At 41.2% G+C, this 11,220-nt stretch overlaps 1 protein-coding gene across 1 annotated transcript; it reads right to left on the bottom strand.

Annotated features, from left to right (window-relative positions):
- Nucleotides 1-10,003: 10,003 nt before the first annotated feature.
- Nucleotides 10,004-10,623, bottom strand: IFNE (interferon, epsilon). The gene is given in 2 exon segments (XM_006903580.1): nt 10,004-10,066; nt 10,069-10,623. Coding segments are annotated over 2 exon segments (618 nt in total).
- Nucleotides 10,624-11,220: the final 597 nt, after the last annotated feature.

Below are 11,220 nucleotides of genomic sequence, written 5' to 3'. Positions count from 1 at the left end.
TGGGGTAATCAGGATGGGTGTGTCAGAGGCAGTGCGGTTGGCGCAGGATAGAGCAGGGTTTAGGGCTGTTGTGCATAGGGTCGCTATGAGTCGAAAACGACTCGACGACACATAACAACAACAACAACAACAACATGCAAATTGAATAGATATATAGAGAGAATACAATCCTGGTGCACTCTCTTCCCATTTACAAACCATGCAGTACTCCCCTGCTCCGTTCACACTACAACTTCCTGGTTCAGGTATAGGTTCCTTAGAAGCACAATCAAGTGCTCTGGGATTCTCATTTTCTCAATGTCAGCCACAACTTGTTATAATCCATACAGTCAAATGCATTTGCATAGTCAAAAAGCACACAGAGACATTTTGCTGGTATTCCTTACTTTTAGCCAGGATCCATCTGACATCAGCAATGATATCCCTGGTGCCATGGCTTCTTCTAAACCTGCTTGAATTTCTGGCAGTTGCCTATCTTTGTATTGTTCCAGCCATTTTTTAATGATCTTCAGAAGTATTTTGCTTGCATGTGATATCAATTATCATTGATATCCACATTCAGTTGGATCATCTTTCTGGGGAATGGGGACAAATATGGACCTCTTTCAATCCATTGGAGAGACAGCTGTCCTCCAAATTTTCTGGTATAGATAGGTGAGTGCATCCAAGGCTGCATCTGTTAGTTAAAACGAGTCAGTTGCTATTCCGTCGATTTCTGGGGCCTTTCCCCCCCCCCAATGTCTTCAGTGCAGCTTCTCCTTCCTCCTTCATTACCATTGGCTTTTGTTCTCCATCCAGAATAATATTAACAGTATTCACCTAAAATGAGTCTATATAATTTCTTTTCCTTAGTATTAATTTATTCCCTGAGGGAGGCATATCTTATTTAATATAAGACTTATATTGGAACTTGTAATATAATTTCCTTAGATAATCCAGACTTACTTAACATTCATATCTTAAACAAATGTTACATGATACACTGGTCAAGGCAAACCAGTCCTTTCTTCTATCCAAACATTACTACACCCTCCCAACACACACACCTTTCCAAGTTCACCATTTGAAAACGAGATGAGCAGGTTTTCATGCCTCTTGCTGAGAAGCTAGTGAGGTTTGCAGACATTTAGGAAAGTAAATGGAACCATTTCCTTTTCTGCACATTCGCTAAATGATCTTGGCTACTTAACCCTAAATATCTGCTATGTACTAGTTGCCTTCTCCCTCCGCTTTATGTTTCAGGTAGACAAGCTGAAAATATTCTGAAAATTGCTACCAAATCTTGACTACTACTGTTGTTGTTGTTGTTATGTGCTGCTGAGTGGCTTGCCACTCATAGCGACCCTATGTACAACAGCCCTAAACTCTGCTCTGTCCTGTGCCAATCGCACTGTCTCTGATACTCCCATCCCAATTATCCCAGTCACTGAATCAATCCACCTCATAGAGGGCCTTCCCCTCCTGCGCTGTCCCTCCACCCTTCCAAGCATGATGTCCTTCTCTAAGGATCGGTCTCTCCTCACAACATGTCCAAAGTATGTTAGACGGAGCCTCAGAATCCTTGCCTCCAAGGAGCCACCCGGTTTAACCCTTTCCAGGACAAATCTGTTTGTTTTCCTAGCAGTCAATGGTATTCTCAATACTCTTCTCCAGCACCACAGCTCAAAGGCATCAATTCTCCTTCTATCCTCCTTGGTCATTGTCCAACTCTCTGATGCATAACAAGTGATTACAAAGACCATGGCCTGTATCAGACGCACCTTAGTCTCCAGAGAGATGCCATTGCTCTTCAGTACTTTGGAGAGGTCCCTAACAGCAGAATTTCCCATGGCAATGCGCCTTTTAATTTCCTGGCTGCTGGTGCCAAGACTGTTGACTATGGAGCCAAGCAAACTAAAGCTGTGTACAATCTCAATCTCTTCACCATCCATCCTGATGCTGCCAATTGGTCCAGTGGTGAGAATCTTTGTCCTTTTGACATTGAGCCTCAATCCATATTGTAGGCTACAGTCCTTGACCCTCTGCACCAGGTGCTTCAGGTCATCTTCAGTTTCAGCAAGTAGGGTTGTGTCATCCGCATAACGCAGATTGTTGATAAATCGTCCACCAATCTTGACCCCACATTTCTCCTCATAGAGCCCAGCCTCTTGATAATCTGCTCTGCATATAGGTTGAAAAGGTATGGAGATCGGATGCATCCCTGGCGTATGCCCTTCCCAGTTTTGAACTATGCAGTGTTCCCTTGCTCTGTTCTGACGACTGCCTCCTGGTCCAAGTATAAGTTTCACATTAGAACGATCAAGTGTTCTGGGATTCCCATTCTTCTCAGAGTCAGCCACAGTTTGTTATGATCCACACAGTCAAATGCCTTTGCATAGTCAATGAAACACAGATAGACATTCCTCTGGTATTCCCTGCTTTCAGCTAAGATCCATCTAACATCAGCTACATGGGCGGGGACTGTGACAGGCCTTTAAGCTGTCCAGCTTTCAGCGGGTCAGACTCCTGTACCCCCTCTCTGAGCGGCCTGGTGAACAAATGTCACGCGGTTTGACTACTACTAGCTGGTATAAAAAATAGTAATGGCTGCCTGTCTTAATGAATAACACAACAAAGTGGGTCTTAAGTAGAGTGACTGGAGTATGAGGCACTCTATAAACTATATTAACTATAACATTGGACTATTTATTCCAGTTGCATATACTGCTTTCACAATTTTTTGCAAATATTACCTTTTTAAAAAGCTGGACTGAGATAAATCCTATTAGAACCATTCAAGGTATGTTGTTGTTGTTGTTATTGTGTACCATTGAGTCAGAATGGACCCATTGCTGACCCACCCCACCCCCCAGGAGGTTTTCAGAGGCAGTTAATCAAACATGAGGAGATAGCCCATCCTTTTCCATGGAGCAGCTGGTAGCCTCGAACCATGTGCCTTCAGGATTGCAGTGCAGCTTCTTGCTTCTAGGCCACCAGAGCTCCATTCAAGTTATAGCCAGTAGCTAATATCGGTTGGTGGATGAAGACCTGACCAACCATCGTGATTGACTGAAACCGTGAAGAGTGGGTTGGAAAAGGCACATGAAGGGTGGGCCAGCTGAGGATCGTGTAGAAGAACCAGAACAATCCGTATAAAGAGAGACCTCTACTTACACTTCCGCTTGACATGATATGGTCTACAAGGAACACCGTCAAGGAGATGGATTGACACAGTGACAGCAACAATGGGTCTAAGCACAGTGGCTATTGTGGGGTTGGGCGAGACGGAGCAGTGTTTCTTTGTGTCACTACAAGTTGGAGCAGAATCAACAGCATCTAACACTCATGCTATACCATGATATGAAGAATGTTCTCATGAGGAAAAAAAATAATTTATTGTGGTTTGGATGAAAGTGTACAGAGTAAATGAATTTTCCAGTCAACAATGTATATACATTGTCATATTAGATGGCTGCTGGCTAGCTTTAAGACCTCAGTTTCTAGCACCCCTATAGGACGTAGAACACTGTCTTGGTGAACTGTGTTAACAGTGGCTCTAGAAGGCCCCCATGATTGATTGCATTCCTAAACTCCCAAGCCCTCTGACTCATTTCCTCAAGATGTTTAATTATGACTTAAAGGTTATCATGGCTAAAAAGTTCTGGTAAATTTGCCCACTGTTGGTACATAGTACAGACATGTATATAGAAGTATCCTCTTTGCCAAATGTATGTCTATTTGTCCTGGTCACCTATATAGAAGTATCCTCTTTGCCAAATATATGTCTGCTTGTCCTGGTCACCTACCTCTGCCTGTTTAACTTGCTTTTCTGCCTGTGCATCTTTTTGTATGTTGTTGTTGTTGTTGTGAAGTGCCGTCGAGTCACAGGCGACTCATAGTAACCCTATGAAGGAGAGTCCTCAATGCTTGGGTGTCTTTCATCCTCTCTCCAGGTTCATAGGGTTTCCAGAGGCAAGCTATTATGGAAGTGGATGCCACTCCTGCTTCCACACTTGTTTTAATTGGGGGGCTCCACCCCACTCTGTCCGTACTCGGTAACCAACCAGTAACACATTTGACACATCAGTATCACAGTGCTCAGCCTCACAGCAACCACAAGTTAACGCTGTATGGCGAGTGGACACACCAGGGCGATATGACCTAGAGGAATGTCTGAACAAAAATAATGAAAGACAGGTCCGAGGGCCGCAGATTAAAAGTCACCCACCTTTGGGTTGGTAGCATCGTTTTCTGTCCACTGGGCCAGCTGATCTCTCTCTCTTTGTTGATGTTATTGTTGTTAAGTACCGTCGAGTTGCAGGCAACTCATAGTAACCTATGAAGGTGAGTCCATTTGTATGTTACTGTTTGTAAATAGCATCACTGCAGGCCTGTGAATGTGTAACGCCTGCGCACCTACCTCTCAGTGTCCTCCTTGCTTTGTTCACATTGGTTTCCTTATTTGCATATTGCCTCTCTCCTCACCTAAGTTAATATGGAGATTCTTCACTTTTTGTTCCACTAAGTAATTGGTTCAAATGGTCCATCAAAGAGTGAAGGAGAAAAAAACTAAAAAGAAAAACTTAACCTTTTATCAGACATATATATCATTAAGACTGCCTCATTTCCACACAGAATCAATCCTCACACGTCGAAGACCATGTTACATGGCACGTCCTGTGGTGATATGCCACATACCATAATATGGTACTGGTGTTTCCTTGAATGCTTCATTTAAAAAATATCCTCGTTAACACAAGGCTTATATGGTCCCTTTCTCCTCTCGTGGCAACACCTGCCTCTGAAAACCTGCTCGGGGATCCACTATGGGTTGGTTTAGACTTAACAGCAATAACAAGAAGACTGTGATATATAAAGAAGAAAGCTGCATCCTACCAGGAAGTAGGCTATACTCTTTTTTGAAGAAAGACAGTAATCCATTAGCTTAATGCAGATTTTGATATGGTAAGAATTATGTTCTGAGAGAAAAGACATTTCAAACCATTAAGTTTTTCTGTGAAAGGTAAAATTTCACATGAAAAAGAAAAAAACATATATTAACTCATAGAAGAAAGCATAAAGTATGTGTCAGCCTATGGGAATAAAAAATATGTGGACCCAAATAGAACATCTGCATGCTATACTTTTGGAGCCGAGGAATAGTGGATTCTGAGAGCAAGATTAGTGTTTAAGGAGCTTACTGGGAAGTACTATGGATCGATCAACACTTATGCAAGAGAAAGGCAGAGCTGATCAAAGGGACAAGGTGGGGGAGAGTGCAGTCATAAAGTGGCCTTAGCCAACCACAGAGGGAACTCTGGAACTGGAAAAATGCTTCAGAACTGGACTGAAATACAGACCCTTTATAATGCCACATTGACCCAGTCATTGAATACAGGGAGCCCCAAAGGAAGGGGAGAAAAAGTTGGACTGAAGGATTCACTTTAGTTAAGGAAGAAGGTTCAAGAGAGGCTTAGAATGGATTGATAAACATATAAGGACAGATTGTTATTGTTGCTATTGTTATGTGTCAAGTTGAGTTGAGTCCAATTGTTGAGTCAAGTACAATTCAGAGCGACCCTATGAACAACAGATCTGTCCTACGCTGTGCCATCCTTACCATCTCTGACATACGTTAAACCCCTTGCTGCAATCCTGTGTCAATCCATCTGATTGAAGGTCTTCTTCTCTTTCATTGACTCTCCATTTTTCCAAGTAAGATCTCCCTTTCCAAGAAATAGCCCTTCCTAACCACATGCCCACAGTGCATGGGACAAAGCTTCACCATCCGTGCCTCTAAGGAACGCTGGGGCTGTTCTTTCTCCTAGACATTGTGGTGTTGGAGAATACCGAATATTCTGTATACTGACAGAAGAACAGGTAGGTATGTTTATTTTAAGCAATTTGCTCACATTATTGTGGAGGCTGGGAAGTTCGAAGTCAGTAGGTTAGGTGGCAAGCTGAACACTCTGGGAGGCTGTCTACGCTTTAGTCTTGAGGTCAAATCTCTTCCTCAGGAAACCTATTTTTGCTCTTAAAATTCAACTCATTGGGTAAGATCTACTCATCTTGTCCAAGTTAACCTCCTCTACTCAAGGTCACCTACTTGAAATGTTCTACACACATATATACTGTCATAGCAACATCTAGGCTAGTGATTGGCTATACACGGGGCACCAGAGCCTAGCCAAGTGGGTACATAACATGAGCATGAATCTTCCTCCCCTTCTCCCTAATTTTTCTACATTCAGAAATGCAGATACACGTAAATGATATTTTTTTCCAGAATGAATAAGCCACATTTTCTTCACTTGTGCAGCACTACTTTGTTGGGGCTTCTATTTCTAGCAAATAATTTCTAAATTGGAATATATTTGTACAGTTATTGGAAGTAAAATCCCACAGAAACTAAGGAGTAGGAAGAGATAAAAATCATCTGGTTTGAGACTGGATGGTTCTTGCTGCTATTCACAGAAATAAGGAATAAAAAAAATATATAAACTCAGTTGGCTTTAGGGTAGAAAATGAAGAACTAAATTTTGAATATACCATGTTTGAAGTATTGCGGTATCTACAGGAACTCTGGTGGCCTAGAGGTAAGGAGCTGCACTCCCAACACAAAGGTATGAAGTTCAAATCCATGAGTTGCTCTGCAGAAGAAAGAGAAACAATCTCTTCCTATGTGATTTACCGTCTCTGAAAATCCAGTGGAGGGTCACTATGAGAGGTCTGAATTGATGAATTGATGGCACCAAACAACAACATGCAACACCTAAAGAAACTGTTTAGGAAGGAATTTGATATGTGAGTGTGGAGTTTAAGGGATAAATTTGGATTTATTGGATAAATGCACAAATATGGGGTAATTTTTGCATTTGTAGTAGTAGATGCCATGAGTGTATAGAAATGTTTAGAGAACATATCAAACGAGACAAAAACTAAGTTATAGGGACTACTTGCTGCATTGGTTTGAGTAAACTGCTTCACTTTTACAGCCTCCTTCTACCTGTCTGGGGAAATGAGATAACAACAGAAACTATCTTGCCAGGTTGATTGGAAAACTTAGTACAAGCAAGCATTTGGTTCTGAAAAGTCCCTGGCAACAGGAAAAACAAACAAAATAACTGTCTATGGACCATGAAAAGAGTGACCCAGATTTGCAGTCAAGCATGGTAAATATTTCTCCTCTTTCTGCTTCACTGCTTCCTTTTGAACTTGAAGGTAAACAGGTCAACCCTGGGGTCCAACAGTGAAGTCAGCACAGACTTCCTCCTGAGAGCCTAGCTTCTGTTTGCTTCCTCGCCTCCTTTGACCGTGGCAGGTCACCCTGTCTCAGCTTCAGGATCCTATTTTAGCTTCTATTCTTCCCTTTCAACTCAACTCTGGAAGCATCAGACAACAGTGAATACACTGACTGACTGGTGTACTAATTAACTGAAACCTCATTTGTTCTCCGAGTTTTACCCTCTATGTTAACTTCTCTACAAATGCGGAATAAACCTGACGCAGCACATGACCTAACGTAGCAGAAGGAGCCCTGGGTTTTGGACAACGGCTCTGCTACTAATCTAGACAAATCTGGAGGAGTCACGAAGCCTTAGATGTCAGTCGCTCTGGCTCATATTTGCTCCATTATGATTTTTGAAAGTTCCTGACTGAAATCCCTGAATCATCAGCATCTTTCAGGAACGCAACCTCCCTTCCTTGACCATGGCGCTCTTTGCTTCCATTCACTTCCCTTCAGTTATCCGAACAACACTCAGACTAACTCATTCTCTGTTCCTTCTTCTTCTTATTTTTTAAAAGTATTAATTTTAATGAACATTTGCAGAGATTTTGGATTTCCATTCATTCACTGTTGCACTTTTCTCCCTGCCCACCCCTCCCTCCCAGTTTGCTCCTCTTTTTGAAAAGTAAAATTCCTTCATTGGTATACAATCCTCCTCCACACGCGTGCACAAGCACACACACACACACACACACACACACAACCACACCACCACCACCACCACCCCACCCCGAGTACACTCCACTATGCAGCCTTCATTCTGGACTCTTCCTTCTAACTTTTACCTAACAACTCTTCTCACCAGCAAGATTCCCTCAGGCATATTTCTGGCAAATGTGACTCATTAAATACATGCCCATTTGTCCCACATACTTCGGGTATGTTTCTAGGAGAGGTTATTCATCATGTTTGGAACATCATGCTTGGAACAATGACGGCAAAGGCGAGGACAATCCTCAACAGGTGGACAGATACAGGGACTGCAGCAATGGGCTTGAGTGTGTCAGAGATCTTGAGGACGGCACAGGATAAAACAGGGCTCAGATCTGTTCTTCAGGGGGGTGTTATGAGTCATATTCAACTTGAGGACACCTAACAACAACAACATTTATTATTTTAGTTTGATACTTAAACATGTTTCAAAACTAAGATATATTAAAAAAATACTACTCTTTCTTTCTAATTTCCTCTCCTTCCCCACAAAAACACAGGTAATTATTGTCATTTATTTTGTATAGTTTTTTTCTTTTTTAATTAATATTTTACTCATTCATATACATTATGCTTCATGCATATACATTGCATTTTATAGTATCTTCATTTACATTATATTTTGTTCATGTATATTGTGGGAGGTTCCCCCCCCTTACAATTATCTTACTAGTAATTACATTCATCAAAGTGTGTAAGCCAAGCTACTCCATGCTTCTTGTTTATTTACTACATACTATTTGTTAAGGACCTAGGGTAGAGTAGTCTATAGGGAGTTGCACTGCTAACCCAAAAGTGACACCTCTCTGAAGGTCAAATGCACCAGCAGCTCCACTAGAGAAAGATGGGCAATCTCCTCTCCTGCATTTAAAGTCTCAGAAAACCTGCTGGAGGGTCAGCTATGAAGTGGTTCCAACTTGATGGCAATGAGTAAGTGAGATATTACTATTATTTGTATACAAGCAAGTACAAACATACGGTTACATTTTTACCCAGAGGATATCTTTCTTTACATACTTTTAATATATATATTGCCTAATTTTTTCAAACTTTGGTGTCATTCAGGAAGATCTTCATTCTTTTCTCCAACTTTCCTTCTATGGATATACACCAAATATCCTTTATTTAGAAACATTTGAATGGTTTCTCTTTTGAAAACATAAACAAGGTTTCAATGAATAATAGAATAACAATATAATAATTCCCTTCACTTATACAAATATTTTTACAGGACACATTGTCAGAGCTGGAACTGTTGAAACAAAGACTATGTTCAACTGTAACTTCAACAGATCAACATCAAATTGTTCCTACAACGATTATACCAGTTTCCAGGCCTCAGGCAAGTTAGAAGACTGTCCCTTCCCAGAATTTCCAGAAGAGGACAGAGCAGACTTTAGGGCTGTTGTACACAGGGTAGCTATGAGTCGCAAGTAACTTGATGGCACATAACAACAAGCTTCCACAAAAAAACAAAAAAAATCACTGCCTTGTAAATGTCATCTAATTTCTTTTAAATTTCCATCTGTGTTGTTGTGAAGCTAAAGCTCATTTCACTTGCTTGTTTGCTTATTGTCCAACACACCCTCCCCCATCCCCCCCAACTCCAGAGAAAGTGTTACTGCCCTTTGGCCACTTTTTATTGTGACACCTGTGACTTAAGTAACCAATGAGTAATGATATTTTCAAATCCTGGCATACAAATTATTACCATTTCTCATTTCTGGCCAAGTAGGATATCATTATGAGTTAAGGATATTATAACATTTCATGGTATCTCTTTGACTAACTTTTATGATAATACACTTATTTAAAGAACCAGTTAAAAAATATTAAGGGATCAATGCCAACCCATAAACAGTTAAAAGGAGATAGAAAAGGTGACATCACAAAATAATTGTCTTCATATGTATAATTTAAAAATAGATAAAGATAGAAACACAACCAAAGCAGCACTACCATCCTATGACAAAAACAATAATTAATGATAATAACAGTGTCTGCAAAAGCCCTTCTGCCCTCCACCTACCCTATGCTTTTAACGGCTGTGGTCAGATCACGCTTCATCGGGTTTGAGGGTCCATTCTTTAGTTACTCAGCTTTCTTGTGATTCTGAAAAGAAAGAACAGGCATCGAATGACTTCGACTCGGACAATGGTCCAGGCACAGTGGCTGTTCTTCTGGTTTTTCAGGTACCGACGGATCCTCCGGAAGTACATTTTCACTTGCAGCATGAAGCTGTCAGTACCTAGGGGGTGGCTCTTCTGTTCTGCTTCTAGTGCCTCTAGATGGTCCAGCTGCTGATGAAGTTCAGTGAGGAACTTCTCCATGTGGCTTTGCTCCCAGTTACCCACAGAGTGGTTTGTCCTGAAGAGGCTGAAGATCTGCTGGAGCATCTCATGGAGAATGGCCACTGCGTGTCCTTCGTGGTCCTGGTGAGAATTCATGGACTTGTGGGGAAGCGCGAAGTTTTCCCTGTGGGGTAGGCACCGCCGAATCCAAGAACTCTGCAGTGTGGTCAAGAACTTCAGACTCTCTCTGATCACTCTTCTTTGTTGAGAGTGAATCGACTTCAGTCCTAGCGAGAAGATCACGGGAGAGGCCAGGAGCAGCAACGCAATCACAAAGAAATGCTTGTCAATCATTGTGAAGTGAAGGTCAAATATGCCTCCTTAGCTCTTTGCAGACATAGTAAAACTCTGACCCTGGTGAATGTTTGCCTTTCATGTATCTCATCATCCTGGAAACTGTGCTCTTTCATTGTATTTGTTTTCAAATGATGCAATTTCTCCAGCACTGAGTGCACTTGAGGTTTTGTTACACTCTATTCATTTCCTCTATTTTCCCTATTGTGTGGAACGCTTGAGGAAGTAATCAAATGAACTTGTTTCATTGTCTTGCTTTCCTTTGGGCAATAAATGACTAGTCATCCAATACCATTTTATATTTTGCTCACTGACTGTTACGTACATTTCACTCAACACAATGTATTTGGTCAAGCTTATTAAAGTTGTTTTATCAAGATTAAGGTTTTCTTAAAAACAGTAGCCTTTGATGGATTTAATCCATGATTAGTGGGTCAGTGATTCAACAGCACCTATAAGAACTCTAATATCAGAAGTTTAAGAACAATTTCTAAAAGCAACAAGAAGGGAATGGTTAGATAAATGTTGGTTTATCTATATAATGAAATGCTATGTGGTCACTATAAGTGATACAATTATATATGAGAAGAGATGGGG

The sequence above is a fragment of the Elephantulus edwardii genome, unplaced genomic scaffold (genome assembly GCF_000299155.1).
Source record: "Elephantulus edwardii isolate Elephantulus edwardi_28Jun2011 unplaced genomic scaffold, EleEdw1.0 scaffold00014, whole genome shotgun sequence".
In the NCBI taxonomy this organism is placed as follows: domain Eukaryota; kingdom Metazoa; phylum Chordata; class Mammalia; order Macroscelidea; family Macroscelididae; genus Elephantulus; species Elephantulus edwardii.
Note: the sequence above shows the minus strand (reverse complement) of the source record. Positions and strands in the feature narration are given on the sequence as shown.